This window comes from Pinus tabuliformis, chromosome X (genome assembly GCF_031772625.1).
Source record: "Pinus tabuliformis cultivar Carrire ecotype Pingquan chromosome X, CPIR1, whole genome shotgun sequence".
Lineage (NCBI taxonomy): Eukaryota > Viridiplantae > Streptophyta > Pinopsida > Pinales > Pinaceae > Pinus > Pinus tabuliformis.
This window is the reverse complement of record NC_142308.1, coordinates 1,635,805,701-1,635,821,962: the sequence shown is the minus strand read 5'-3', so window position 1 is coordinate 1,635,821,962 and position 16,262 is coordinate 1,635,805,701. Positions and strand designations below refer to the sequence as shown.

General features: G+C 38.7%; 1 protein-coding gene across 1 annotated transcript; it reads right to left on the bottom strand.

Moving 5' to 3' along the window:
- Positions 1 to 277: 277 nt before the first annotated feature.
- On the bottom strand, positions 278 to 6,456 carry LOC149146299 (uncharacterized). The gene is made up of 2 exons (XM_089452714.1): positions 4,582 to 6,456; positions 278 to 4,306 (listed from the first exon to the last, which is right to left on the bottom strand). Exons 1-2 carry the CDS (start codon positions 6,454 to 6,456, stop codon positions 278 to 280), a joined length of 5,904 nt encoding a protein of 1,967 aa, XP_089308840.1.
- Between the last annotated feature and the right edge of the window lie 9,806 nt (positions 6,457 to 16,262).

Genomic DNA, 16,262 nt, shown 5'->3' with positions numbered 1-16,262 from the left:
AGCGTGCAGCATGTTAGAACAGACTAAAACACTCGGCCTAGACAGCCGAACCAAAAGCAGAGAGATATTAACAAGTTTGAACTGGGTTCTGTTGGGCCTCCTTTCAAGAGGAAAACGACCCAAACATGCAAAAACCAGCATCATAGCCACACAGCTCAACAAAAAAGGAGCAGAAATGTATCTGAAAACAGTATATAAACCCGAGTTTTTCTATGACTAACAGTTCAAGAAAACGTAATAGGAAAAACAACTATCGTCTGAAAACAAGAGGATGGAATTATGGGTATGGAGGGAGGTCCGACACACGGATCTGATCCTGTATCTGTTCAGCTATTCTCCACGAGCCCATATCTTGTTGTAAACCTGCCTTAGAAAGCCCATCTGCGACTTCATTGAATTCCCTGTATATGTGTTCAATGAAAAAAACATTAAACCTCTGTTTTAAGATTTGTATTTCTTCTAAAAGAGGCAGCAGCATATAATTTTGACATCTGTACTTCCCAATAACCCAGTTTATAACATTCAATGAGTCTCCATAAATCTGAATGGTGAGGATGTTCTTTTGTATAAGCCAGCACAGCAGAAGCTTTAAAGCCGAGAGCTCGGCAAAATTATTTGTGCCCGTTCCAATGCCAACCGAGGCCTTAAGAGAGTGATAGTTATTGAGATGAATGCAGATCCCGGCACCCACGATGTTGTTTTGAGCAGCCCCATCGAAAAAAGCCCAAGGGACCCCTTCCCGTATACATGGGGCTGACCTCTGTTTTTGATTTTTTTTCTCCTCATCCAGTGGGATGCTGTCAAAAATGGCAATGCTCTGAATGGCCACCGCAGTCTCGGGTGATAGCTTCTCTCTGAATATGCTGCGATTTCTTGCAATCCAGATACCCCAGCATATGATGGGGGGTAAATTCCTCAGATTCCTCCCCTGAAAGTTGTTCCACCAGTATTCCCAACATGCCATTAGATCGACCCCTTCCCATTTTAGCTTTGTATTCAGAAGCTTTTCCGCCTCTAGCCAAGTCTGTTTGGTGAACGGGCATAACAGAAAGAGGTGGTTGATGGTTTCTTCATCCGCACAACACAGAGGGCATCTGCCAGGTCCCTGTTTAAACCGGCCCTGAAGAACATCCCAGGATGGAATTTTGTGATTTAATGCACACCAGAAGAAGATACGAGCTTTTTTTGGGCACTTTAGCTTTAACAGGGGCTTTGACCACCAAGCAGGAAGGGTCCACCCTTTGTTTTTCACCAGAAAGGAATAGCCTGCCTTTGGGGAGTAGAGCCCAGAATCGGCATGTGCCCAAACCAGACTATCTGGCCTATCCAATAATCTGACATTTGATCTTTTCAGCTCCTGAATATAACGCTGCCAATCATCACCCCAAAAAGCGTTTAGGCCAATATCCTCTCCAGCCTTCCAGGCTTGGCCCCAAATAGAGGTCTGCTCCAAATTTGCTATCTGGTTTAATCTATTTATGCCTATGCCTTCCAGATGAGCAACCAGATCCGGATGTAGGGCAAAATCTTCATTGCAACCCACCCATGGGTCTCTGCCAATCCTCAAGCACTCTCCATTCCCAACCCTCCATGCCAGTCCTCGCTCAATTATCTTGAAAGCCTCCGTGGTGGCTTTCCAGATGACCGAACAATTCCTCCCTTTCTTGTTGGGCTTTCTTATCCAATCTTCAATCGGAGTGGGATCAATATATTTCCTAGTAACCACCTTCGTCCAAAGGTTCTCTGTAGTAATGATACACCATCCTGCTTTTGCAGCTAAGGCCTGACTAAAATCCACAAGGTTTTTTAGCCCCCAACCACCCCATTCTTTTGGCCTTGCAATTTTGTCCCAAGCCACCCAAGGGAGTACAGTTTCCTCCTTGGACCCAGACCAGAGAAATCTGCTGCAGAGTTGTTTTATTTTGTGGAGTATTCCTTTGGGTATCCATGTTAAAGCTGCCCAGAAAACTGGTATAGCCTGTAACACGGAGTTCACCAAGGTTAATCTTCCAGCCCTCGACAGCCATTTATAGCTCCAGTGAGCAATTTTCTGCTCAATTTTCGCTACCAACCAATTCCAGTCTTGCTTCCTGTAGGAAGATGGCTTGAGCCAAAAGCCAAGATATTTAAAGGGATGCTCCATATTACAGGTGCCAAAGGGCAGCTGGGTCTCAATTGCCATCTCCTCTTGTCTACTGAAGCCTTCAAAAATCAACTGAGACTTTCTATCATTAACTTTGAGCCCTGTTGCTTTCAGAAACAGATCTAGAATAGACTTTAGCTCTAAAATTTCGGTAATATTCCCATTTGTAAACAATAAGATATCATCAACGAAAAGCAAATGGGTAATGAAAAGGTTGACAGCAACCTCCAAACCTTTGATCAAACCTATACTTTTTGCCTTTGAGATGAGTCGACTAAGACCTTCAGCCGTAAGAAGAAAAAGCAGAGGGGAAAGTGGACACCCTTGACGAAGTCCTCTTTGGCTTTTGAAGAAACGGGAAGCAGCACCATTTATCAGAACAGCAAAAGTTACATTTGTAATGCATCCCATGATCCATCTAATGAAACCAGCTTGAAAACCAAGGTGCATCAAGAGCAACTTGAGATAAGTCCAGTTGACCCTGTCATAAGCTTTTGCTAGGTCAATTTTTAGAACTGCTCCTTTTTTCTTTGCCTGCCTGAGGCTATGTATTGTTTCTTGAGCTACCCCTATAGCCTCATGAATCTGCCTCCCATCCAGGAAACCAAATTGTTCCTTGGAAATATGGCAGGAAAGGATAGGTTTCAATCTAACCGCGATAATCTTTGCAATAATCTTGTAAATGGTGTTACATAGGGATATAGGCCTAAAATCTTCGAAAGAACCAGGATCCTCTTTTTTCGGGATGAGAGCAATGAAAGTTGCATTGAAAGGCCCATAAATTTCCCCTTTTAATCTGGACTCCTCCACCACCTCAGAGAGTTCTGCCCCAATGGATTCAAAGAAATGGGTGAAAAGTTCTATAGTCCATCCATCAGGACCAGGACTTTTGTCTTTGGCCATAGACTTTATAACACCCTCAACCTCTTCTTTTGTCACTTCCCTGAAAAGGTCTTCTGCCTCCTCCTCTTCCACAAAGCGGGGAAAAGCCTGAGCAGTTCTGATGATTTCTGGTAAGTTGATAACCCCTGGATCCGCAAAAAGGGACTGAAAGTGATCTTTCCCCATATTGGACAACTCTTCAAAAGAAGAAGCCTCTCTACCTTCCGAGTCCCTCAGCTTCCAAATAGTGTTTGCATTCCTCCTCCCTTTTGCATAGTTGTGGAAGAATTTTGTGTTTTCGTCCCCTGCTTTTAACCAGATAGCTCTGCTTTTCAGCCTCCACTCTTCTTCTTTATCCAGTAATATCTTCGCCCTTTTCTTTTCCAACTCCAATATTTTCTCTTTTGATTCCGAATTTGCATAGGCATCAGCCTCAGGTTCTTCAAGGACCCTCAAAGCTTCATCAATGCTTACTAAAACCTCAGATTGTTTCCTTCTTCTTTCAGATGCCCAAGCAATGGTTGCTTTTTTCAGTCTTTTTAAATTTTCCATGAGTCTCCCAGCTAAACTTCCCTCGTAATCCGGCCTCGGATGAATCCAAGTTTCATGGAACAGCTTTTTGAATGATTCCTCCTGGAGCCAGTGGGCATTGAATTTGAAAGGCGAGGCCGGCTTTTTTGGAGGTTTTGAGAATTCAAGGAGGATAGGAAAGTGATCTGAGTTTCCACCTTCCCCGACCCACTGCCTGAATAAAGGAACCAAAGCTGCCAGTTTTTCGCTGATGAGGAATCTATCCAACCTTTTTGCGATTCTATACTCTCCAGTCCTCCTGTTTCTCCAAGTAGGTTTGGCTTTTATGATATTCACATCAATCAGCTTATGAGACACCAGAGCATTTGAAAAGAAGTCCGTTAAAGGATCCTCCCTTGCAAGTGGTCCCCATGCTTCCGAGGAACCCATAGAGAAATTTAGGTCACCTCCAATGATGAGATTCTTGTCCTGGACTAAACTTTTGGAGAGAAGCTCATTCCAGAACAAAGCCCTTCCATGACAGGGACCATAGACATTAACAAAAGTCAGAGGGAAGTCAAAATCCTGCGAAACAACCTCCATGCCTAGTACATTTTGGAATCCCCATGAGGATATCAATTTTAGTTTCCCTTTCTTAAGACCCATCGCTATACCTCCCGAGCGCCCAGATGCATCTGCAGCCAAGAACTCCCATCCCGGGAGATAGGAACAGAGTGCTGCTTCAACATCCAAGCTATTTCCTAAAGTCTCCTGAAGAAAGACAATATCAGGGTTGCATCGAGAGATGAGCTCTTTCAAAGCTAGTTTTTTAGGCTTACTAGCTAACCCTCTACAATTCCAGGAGAGACAGATCATTTGATAACCGTCTCAGGGGGTTTTGCTGCTCTAAGCGCCCCAGGAATTGTCATCTGTTTCCCATCAGCAACATCAAAGATTGCTTTCTCCTGTGTCATGGTTAATTTCGATTTCCTGCCTCTGTTCTTCTTTGAGTGACATTTTGAGGTCTCTAGCCCTAACCCTCCTACCGGTTCCATGACATCATTTGGATTTATTGGTTTCTTACTATTGGATCTCAGGTTGTAGGGCCGAGGTACTAGACCATGATCATCACCAGAGTTTAGTGGGGGAAAATCTTCACCATCCAGATTTATGGAGACAGACTCAATTGAAAGATTGTCAATTTTTTTCATCACATCATTACAGGTGTTTAACACAGAGAGCCCCCCAATACAAGTATCATCTATTATAGAAGAATGCTTTAAGACAGAGGACGGCATACCCGATTGATTGCAGTCTTTTTCGGCTGTCGGCGGATCCATTATAGAGGTGTCCATCGGCTGGCAGTTTGCAGGGCCCATCGTTTCTTCATCCTCCTTTGGTAAATCCGTCACCGACTGATACTGCATATCCTCTCCTTGGTTCCCCGGGTGAACAAATCCCTCAGTCTGAAACTCCTCCTGTCTTTTATGCTCAACCCATTCCTCTGATTCCTTCTGAATCCTCCTCCTTCTTCTTCCCAGCGGGCAATCGCGCGCCAAATGCCCATATTCATGGCAAAAATGGCAGCGAAACGGAAGGTGTTCATAGTCAAGTTTTTGTTCTATTCTGAACTCCTTATATCTTAGAGGAATGGTTTTTGCAAGGCCTTCCTTCGGATTGAGCTTAACCAGTATTCGAGCCACCCTCTTCTCGAAAGTGTGCAGGTATGATTTATCTGCATCCAAGTATGTCCCCAATACATTCCCAATCGATCTGAAAACTGAATCCGCCCAGAGGTACGGGGGTAAATTGGGAATTCTAACCCAAACTGGAAATGCATCCATCTTTTCCGTTTCCGCATCAAAAAGTGGCGTCCACCTTTTGAAAAACACCGGCCTGTTTCCATAGGACCAGTTCTGTCCTTCGACCCACTCCATGGCCTCTTTACTCTCAAATTTTATCATGAACCATCCCTTTACCAAGGCATTCGAATTGAATGTGGCCGCCAATGATCCTGCCCACTGATTCTCCGCCCATCGTCTAAAAGCAACCCCAGACACAGCCTGACCTCTGATTCTGCCCACCAGTGTAATCCCATCCACATCTAGCACCTCCTCGACCTGCATATCCATCTCCAAACCCACTTCTTCGAATTCCCTTGTCTTCAGAGGTCTTGATTTTTTCCGCTTTCCCCCTAACCTTCTACGCTCAGAGGCGTCGGACAAGCCATCGTGCTCCCGCGCTTGCTCTTCCACCCTCCTTCGGCTTCCACCATCCGTTCCTTCTGCATGATCGATCCTTTGCTGGGTCTCGGCCAAACCCTCAATCGGGTTGACATCCTTCCCTTTCCCAGTCTTTCCTTGACCTAAATCCAACCCTTCGCCCAATAAATGTCTGGGTTCCCTGACTGCTTCCCCAACATTCGGCCGTGAGAAACCCCGTTCCGGTACCTTTGGGAACAGGTCCCTAATAACCTCTCCCAACTGAGTTCTCTTCCCAGGATCTGCCACAGAGGATTTTAACCCCCCAACAGGCCTCCAGACTCCAACGTTTTGGACTGAATTTATAATGTCTTCCAAACCCCCAGAAGGGGAAAAGACTTTGGATGGAGAAGAAAGCTTACCCGACGGCGGATTTGCGTTCCGAGCTTCACCAGATGGCTTCGCGACCAAAAAGGGGTCGTTCGCAGAGTCTTTCCCCGGAGCACCCAACAGCCCTGACAAATCCCAGCTTTTTTCCGGCAGCAACTCGGCCACACATGAGATACTGGGTATATCTCCTACGTCCGCGCCAGTTCCAGATCTTCCTTTTTTCTTTCCTAAAGCCTCGCCGAGAGCCTGAGCAGCAAACTCCCTTCCCCAAACAGTTATCAGATCTTCTGTCGAGGGTTCCAACTCCAGAGCTTCACTCGGGTTTACCATGGTTTTTGAGTACAACGAGGAAAAGCTTTTCAACCACAGCCCGAAACCGACTCAGGACAAACCGCTTACAGTTTGAGATCCTAGGGTAGCAGCTGGCCAGAGCAGCGTAGACCTCCACGAAAATTACTGCAGGGTAAAAAGTCTTGAAACCGCTCCCGTGACCAAGATAAACCCAAACGCCAAACCGCTGGTTGAAAAAAGTGGTTTCATTCCTAGCTGTCGCCATCGACTACCTCCACCCTGAATGATGTACTGTCGACAGCTGCCTGCGCCGTACCTGTGTGTCGACTGCTGCGGTCTGACCTACCTAGGCCTAGGGCCTAGGGTTTCAGGAACGAAACCCTCCCCTAACATCTCCTCTCCGAGTTGCACCTCTCTATCCATGGTCATACATTATTCATTAATTAACTAACTATATATATATATATGTTTTTTTTTTTCCAAATTCTTTTATGGTTTATGAGATATATATATATATATATATATATATATATATATATATATATATATATATATATATATATATATATATATATATATTTTAACATTTTTTTTTGTCTTTTTTTTATATAATTTTTTATATTTGTTTTTTAAGTAATCAACATTTAAAAAAAGAAAAATAAAACAACTTGAAAATTCGTTAAGTAATCATAATTTAAAAAAAAATTGGACATAATAAATTTTAAAGTGTGAAAAATAAGTCCTCTAAAAAAAAGGTATGCTGCATCAACACGTTGCATCAACACATTTCAAAATTAGCATGAAAATCACTAACATTTAAAAACAAATATTTATATTTGATACATAAGAAAATTTAAAGTGTCAAAAATATGCTCCCAAAAAAAAGAAGTGTATTCTGCATCACCACTTTTCAAAATCGGGTCACGTTTTTACTACCCCTACGAAACGGGTAATCGTATCGGTTATTTAAAGTGCCAAAAACTATGCTCTAAAAAAAATATGTGTGTTCTTCATAGCCCCTTTTCAAAATCAGGTCCATTTTTTGCTATCTCTACGAAACGGGTTACAATATCAGTTCTCGTTTCAAAGTTTACGTTGTTATAGGTTATTGAAGATAGGGAATCTATCTCCACATGTATGGGTAAAATAGCATCCTTTCCATATACCAAATAAAATGGGGATTTTCCAGTACATTTCCTCATAGTAAGTCTACCAACCCATAATGCATTTATCAAATTCTTATGCCAATTCTTTGAATTCTTGTCAATTATATTCTTTAGAATATTAACAATAATTTTTTTAGTTGCTTTGGCCATGCCATTTCATTGTGGATAATAATTTGAATATTGGCCATGATTATTCCATTTTTCTATAGAACTCAGTAAATTGGGATCCGGTGAAGATGGAACCATTATCAGTGATAAATTTCTCTGGTACCCATATCATGATATAATATTTTTTTCTATGAAAAGAATCAATTCGTCAGTCCTTTCTCTCTTCAATACTACTTTAAACCATGGGGAATATATACCATAGGAGAAATAAACCCTTTTTCATTAGAACAACACAAATAAATTTTAATAACTATTAATTATTTTACTCAATTATTTTAAGTCATTCGTCTAATGCAAGACAATGAAAAGGTCATTATTTCATTTTTAGAAAAATTGAATGAGGTTTAGGGTGCCTTTTCTGATCGTTTTATATAATGTTTCTTTCTTTTCTTCGACTTTGTTGATATAATTTAGATTTTTATAAAGGGAATACTTTGAGAAATTTAATTTCACTAACTATTTCGCTCAAGGAAATGAAGTAGGAAATTCAATTAATAAAAACTTAATTGAATTGTGAAAAATACCACAATATTTTTTCACTACTACAACGCCCTCCAAATTTCTCTAACATTAAAATTTTGGAGCCAAATATTGACCATTTGAACTATCCTTTTGAGTCATTAAAACTGTTCCATACTTGTTCTCTAAGTTTTTCTAAGCATTCAAGATTTTTTCTAAAAAAGTCTAGTGTCGTATTTTGTTAAAGGCAACTTTGGTGCACCTCTAAGAAGTATATACAATGCACTATCTTGTGTCATTTGATCCTATTTTTTTATGAGAACATGTGCTAGACACATTCCCTTGACAAATTTCACCTTTTGGTTGCAATCGACATGCGTGTCATAAATATATACATCCTAAGTGTCACACTTGGAGATAAGTGTCACTTTACTATCGTTTTGTTATATGCATGTTGGTTTTGGGTATTGTGCATATTATCGTAACGTTCTTGATTGCATATGTGTGTGTGATCATGTTCAAGAGCTGTTGTATGATTTTACTCTTACTCTCTTGTGTCATTGATCTCACACTTAGTTAATTTTGGAGTTCTTACATATTGCACAAAGTCATGGGCACATTCAACTTCCATCCATGTTATGAGCGCATTGCACAATCCTAAGTCTTAGTGGTGAGATCCTTATCTCTTGGACCGACACACTATGCCCATATAGAAGATAACCTCCTTCACTGCGCATTGAGTAACCTCATAGCACAATCGCCCAACCTTGCTACTTATGCTTGTTCACTACACAAGCTTGGACTTACACTGCCTTGAATTGCACATTGTGCATTCTCATTGGATAGTAGAGCAATCTTTAAAACCCTACAGTGGCAACATTAAAAACCCCTTAAGCCTCCCCCTCCAATCACTACGCAATGCACAATCACAATTCCCATGCTTGCCACCCTTGTCTCCTGAACTTTCCTATTGTGCAAAGCCTTGCCTCTCTCTCTCTCTCTCTTGTTATTGCACATTGTGCATTTCCAATTCCCAAACCTATCATCCTTGCCACCTAACTCTACACACTGTGCCCAATAAATCCTCTCTCTCTCTCCCTCATCTGTTACGCATTATCCCATCACACTAAGAAACTTGCATGAGAAAACAAGGTAGACTAGGTGATTTTGGGACTATATTTTCTTGCCATGAGTTAACTTCACTTGCAGATGCTATCATCTCAAAATACAAAGGTCATGATCAATGATTTAATCAAAGAGATATTTCGAAAATACACTAACACAAAGAGGCTACCATACAAGGAGATAAAGGAACTCTAGACTACGACAAATAGATGAAGACCAAGATGACATGGAAGACTCTAATGCTATATCAAGACCCTTTGGAGGGTGGATATGAATCACAAGAAATATCTATGATGAAGAATTGAATACAAAGCATCAAAGAGAAGAACTTGGCATTGATACACTAAAATGAAGTCTCATGTTGTGGTCTTCAAATTGCATCTCTTCAAGTGTCAACACAAGAGTGTTGTTTTGTCTCATGTATTTTTTCCACATTATTGTTGGAAATTAATTATATAAATTCAAAAATTAGAAAAAGTAAAATGTGTGGAAGCCCAAGGGCCACACATGCAATGTGTAAAGTCATTATGAATTCCAAGAGTCATGTACGAGCTTAAAACTCATATGGGAGCTCAAGGGTCATGGGGGAGGTCAAGAGTCACATGGGAGGTGAATAGTCACCTCATTTGTTATAAATAAACCCTCATATCTCAAGCAAAAGACTTTTCACCTTGGCTTCTCAAGCTAGGCATAGGACAAGAGAACATTATTTTGAGGAATAAGTGGTGGCTTAATGTCCCACTATTGGAGCCAGTGAAGCAACATTGTAATTATGTATCTTGGAAATTTCACTTAATGATTTGAAGTTCTTAGAGTTGGCGCAATTTAATGCATGTATTATGGATGTTGTAAGAGTATTTTTTAATGTTTTTGGTATATTTTTGTGTTCATACATAATATATATTCGTTGGATTTGGTATATATTTTGTTGAATGTGTGTTTTTATTTTCTTTCACGATCGTTGTTAGTTAGTGAAAAATTTCCCAAGTTAACTAATGATTCTTCTAACATATATGTGTGTTCCTTTACTAGGATAACACTATTACTTTTCTTCTAAAGGCCCACTATTTCTCTTCACTTTTCGTGAAAGTACCTTTGTACACATTGCAAGTGTCTGTTTCACAAAATCTATCTTACTTTCTTATCTCAAAATTATATGCATGCTCTCTTATGTTGTAAATTACAGCCAAGGAAAATCATTAAGAATATAATAATGGCATTCAAGCCCATTTATCTGATAGGGATTCTACTCCAAATGGTGCAAGGACTAGATGGGACTTCATATCGAGGAGACCCCTTGTATTTTGGCAGTTTCTAGCACCGTCAACATTCTGGAGCTAGAAGGAGGGAACCCTATTTATGGTTGATAAATGAATACATTCACATAAAGAACCTTCAGTTCAAGGTATAAATTATTTGATTCTGATTCCAACTCACATATCCGAGAAAGAATAATCATATCATCAAGGTTCAGAGCGTGATTACACGGTTTCTTATGAGCGTCTCCAAAGGATTTGGCCTATCACTCATTAGTTTTCTAGAGCTCTTAGATTACTCCAAGTCACATCCATTCTTCCTCATAAACAATCAAAGAAAGAGACAACTCGTTGTGGTGTTTTAGTTTCTCGAGTGGAAGATTTGGTTACCACTACCCTTGATGATTTAGCTAACTCACTTGAACAATATTACCATCAAAGGAATATTCCACCACTTGTTGCAGAAAATATGGAGGGATACAAGGAGGACTTTCAATTTTCAAACAAGGAATAGTCGAGTGATAACAAACAACCCAATAACAATGAAAAAATCTGACTAGTAAAAGAAAAGAGTATTTGTAATTGGAGAGTGAAGAAGAAGAGGAAAATGAAGAAATGGTTGATGAACAATTGGATTGGATGGCGCAAAGGCCTCTTATTCTTTCGGGAAACCTTCATCACTTACCCAAGCACCTCGTTGTGTTGGGCACAGTATAGGCATATTAATGGAACAACATTTAATTTTCAATTTGAGGCTCATGGACTTGGAGGCACAACACTGGAAATGCCAAAGAAATACTTCAACAACCTACAAAACAAAACCCTAATTTTCCTAGAAATGACTCACACCTTGAGTTCCTGCACTTAATCAATCCTTGCTCAAATCCTACACTAAAAATAAATCTTTAGAGATGAGGCCATAAATACCAATCTTGCAAATACCAACATTTGTAAATAAATCCTAATTATCAACTAAGAAGTAAACCCTAGTTAAGGAGAAAACCCTTACTATTGGTAATTAAAGAACAAACCCTAATTATTGGCGATGAATAACAATCCCTAGCTAATGGAAGAAAACCCTAATTATTAAGAATATAAACTCTAGACCCACTAGTAAAAATATTGTAGACTTAAGCAAACAAATCCATTTTTCTTGACAAATATTTTTTGTGTTATCCAATAAAGACAAGCTATTAAATTTGCTCAATCCAATGTAGATGTGTTACTTATAAATCGTATCCATGAAAGAAAAATAATTATGCTCAGATATACACCCAATCCACTATGACTAATTGTCACAAATAGTGAGAAAGAACATAAGAGAAGGAATACTCTATAATCAAAAGCATACATCATTAGGTCAATTATATTATTTTCACAAGAAAATTAGAATTCTAAAGATCTAGCACAATCTCAAATTTCTATTTAGGTTTTAAACTAAATTTTAAAATCTTGTAGATATCAATTAAGCCAAATTGAAATTAGAAAATGATAAAATTTTTGGATATTTTGTTTTTTGTCACGATTCATGATGACAAAGTATGCTTATTTAATTTTGTGAGAATGTCGAATATTAAAATTAGAATGGTTCCATGTCCAAGTTCTCTTCAGATCCACCCTCTGTAACACAAGTAATGTAAACCTATCCAAGTATCATAATATGTTGATCTAGGTTTATAGGTATTATTTTAAAATTGTAATCTAACTTCAATAATTTGTGTGAATAGATCAATCTCACAGATCAATATCACTTGTCAAATTAAGTGCACATTCTAAAAATAACTATCTACTTCAAATTCAACAAAATAAAGGCTCAAGAACATAAATAATTCTTTGTCAGTGATGATTCAAGGAAGCTAAAAGTATAAAGGTAACATAAGACTGAAATGTGAACTTTAGATTCTTGAATATCGATTTCTTATATAAAAAAATGATACCTGAATTTGCATGTCATAAGATTTTGGCAATCGTAATACATTTGTCAAGTCACCATCAATGCAAGCTCTATAAATCTTATAAACTAAAATATATCAGTTCTACTTTATTGCACAAACAAGAAGGATACGATGCAACACTTTCCAAAGTCACAACAATTTTGTTGCAAACAAAGGGGATTCCAGTTCACAATAGATCAATTATGCTTTAAGTTACCAAACAATATATAGTTCCAATTATTATTTCAAGTTTGAAACCCAAATAAACAAGCCCCTAAAACAGCGTATGTTATTAGTCATAGTGAAAAAAAGAGAAATTTGTTTACTTTTTATCCAATGTTTAATTATAAAAATGATTTATATACAACGTTCATCCAGTGATCAATCACTCTTGCAATCAATATATTTTATGCTCCATATATGTATGTGAAATGAATGGTTTATCTTCAGAAATCCAGAGACAGGTAATAACCACTAGATCTGAAAGTAAGCATGCCACCAGACAATGAAAGTAGATCTAAATCCTATTCAAACAAATAAACAAAGAAAAATGGGGGCAATGACAGAGAACAACGATTTGGTTAGGGGGGGCCTCCAAACCATCTCCTTGCCTCTTGAAAAAAATAAAATTACAAAGTCGATAAGCCACACAGAGATTGAAAATAAATAACCTAGAATGTAGTCTTTTATTAATAATATTGTTCAGTCTCTTACATCATGTGGAGAGAGAAGACTCAAGTGCCTGACAGTGAGTTGCCTCTAAAATCTAAACCAACAATATATATTTTACTATCTTATACCCCTTTGCACATGGCCATAACATGCCTTATATCAATTTTACAATACACATTGAGCCTTGAACTAGCCAAATCGAGTGAGAATGGAATGGAAAAAAGGTCATGAAAAATTTCTATTGGAAGGGAGGCCTAGAACAACCACTAATTAATCAAGGAAACCATAGATTTGAAGATAAAAATTAGACTTGAATTGAAAAAGAAGGATTTGCAACTCACAGGTGAGTACTGCACCTGGAGACTGCACTCAAACAAAGAGAACTCTCTCCATACACTCTACATTCATCAAATGAGCAATTACATCATTAAGTACATTACTAGAGATCAGGAAGTTGCAACCAAACTCCTAAACTCTAGGAACAAATCCTAAATTAAGGAGATACGTTACAACTTGTGTAACCATTTCTCCATTAATACAAAATAATATTAATTATTTTCAACTCCCCCCCTTAATGGAGAAAGGATTATCTTGAACTCCTAGCATCCCTCTAAACAATTCAAACTTTACACACCCAAGAGGCTTAGTAAAAATAGCAGCCATGTTATCACAATTTTTACAATATTCAACACATATCTCTTTTGACTGTTGTTTCTCTCAAACAAAATGAACCTGAGTATCGATATGCTTGGTATTTTTATGAAAGACTGGATTGTATGCAAGCTTGATGGTACTCTAGTTGTCAGTTTTGATAATAGTTGATTCTTTCTGCTCTTCTCCTGCATCGTTGAGAAGTCTTCTCAACCAGATAGCTTCACATGTGGCTGCACACAATGCTTGGTACTCAGCTTCACATGAAGATAGTGCTACAATGTGCTGCTTTTTGCTGCTCCATGCTATGACCCCGGATCCAATGTTGAATGTGTAACATGTGATAGATCTTCAATCATCCAAGTTACTTGCCCAATCGGAATCTGAAAGACCTGCTAGAATAACATCAGAAGTGTCAATGTACAAAATTCCATAATTACTAGTACCACTAAGATACCTCAGCACACTTTTTGCTGCGACCCAGTGACTTTCGAGTGATTTTGACATGAACTGGCTCAACACACTAATAGAATATTCCAAATCTGGTCTAGTTGTAGTCAGATATATCAAACTACCAATTAGCTATCTGCACATGGTAGCATCCACCTCTTTAGTACCATCGTCATTGCTAAACTTTAAGTTCTGTTGTAATGGTGTTGCTGCTGATCTGCACTGCTCCATTCTGAACCTTTCCAGCAAGCTTCTAGCATACTTCCCTTGAATGAGAAAAGTTTGTCTAGAGTCTTTCCATACCTCCAATCCCAAGCAATAATGAAGGTTTCTGAGATCTTTCATCTCAAACACTTGTGACATCTTCTGTTTGATTTCTTTGATCAGATTGTTAGCATCCCTATTATGATCATATCATCTACATACAAAGAAATCAAAATAATTTGCCTCTGTTTATTAAACTTGGTATACAGATTTGGATCATTCAAGCTCCTATGAAAGCCATGTTGAACAAAAAATGAGTCAATTTTCTCATACCATGACCTAGGTGCCTGTTTTAAACCATAAAGTGCCTTTTTCAATTTACACACAAGATGTTCCTGCCCCTTTTTCACAAAACCTTCAGGCTGTACTAAATAAATTTCTTCCTTCAAGTCACCATTCAGAAATGCATACTTGACATCTAGCTAGTGTAGCTGCCATTTGTGTTTTGTTGCTAAGGAAATTAGCATTCTAATGGTGTTTAATTTGGCTACAGGAGCAAAGGTGTCATCGAAATCTATTCCCTCTTTCTGTGAGTAACCCTTTGCTACCAGTCTAGCTTTAAGTTTCTCTATACTCCCATCTGCATTTATTTTTGGTTTATACAGCCATTTGCATCCTATTGGGGTTTTACCTTTAGGAAATTCAACCAAATCCCAAGTATGGTTTATGTTTATTGATTCTATTTCCTCATACATTGCAACCCTCCATGCATCAGATTTACTTGCTTCCTCATAATTTGCAGGTTCTACAATGTTTAAAACCTTTGACATTAATGCATAGTATTTCAATTTAGAAGGTAATCAAGTCTTCCTACCTGATCTCCTTGGTAGGGGACTTACCTCAATTATGTCTATTTCAGCCTTTTCTAGGCTTGCATCTTCATTGATTACATTGTCTGTTACTTCTTCTTCTTGTTTCTCCTCCTGCTTTTCATCTTCCTCACTGTTTTCTTCCATTAGCAATGGAATGTGCCAATCACTATTAGAGTCATTCTTTCCTTCTTCAACCTGTTCATGAAATATGACATCTCTGCTTGCAAAAACCTTGTGAGTCACAGGATTAAATAACTTACATGCCTTGAACGCAATTGCCATATCCAACAAATATACATTTCAGGGCTTTAGGATCTAACTTCTTCCTATCTGCCTTAGGTATATGAGCATAAGCTTTTGACCCAAATATTCTTAAGTGACTCACTGCTGGTTTGAATCCAAACAATGCTTCAAAAGGGGTTTTTAAGCCTAGACATCTAGTAGGACTCCTATTCTTTAAATACACAGCAGTGTTAATAGCTTCTGCCCAAAGACCATTTGATAGACCCTTACCTTGAAGCATGCTCCTCGTGCACTCCACAAGAGTTTTGTTCTTCCATTCTACCACTCCATTCTGCTGTGGAGTGTGGGGCACTATAAACTGTTGCACAATCCCATGATGCTTGTAGAAATCCATGAACTCTCCCAACCTGTATTCTCCCCCTTGATCTAAGCGGAGAATTTTTATCCTTTTTCCTGTCTGGTTTTCTACCATGGATTTAAACTCTTTAAAATATTGAAAATCTTGACTCTTTTTACTCAGAAAGTATATCCATGAAAATCTAGTGCAATCATATGTAAATAAGAGAAAGTAATATGCTCCTCCTAATGACCTGGTTTGCATAGGTCCACAGATCTCTGTATGCACCAGTTCTAAAATGTCTGTTT

Coding starts and splice junctions, on each gene's coding strand:
- LOC149146299 (XM_089452714.1), bottom strand. CDS start 6,456: ATGGTAAACCCGAGTGAAGCTCTGGAGTTGGAACCCTCGACAGAAGAT. Junction 4,307..4,581: donor CAAATGATGTCATGGAACCG/GTAGGAGGGTTA, acceptor GTCTTTCTTCAG/GAGACTTTAGGAAATAGCTT.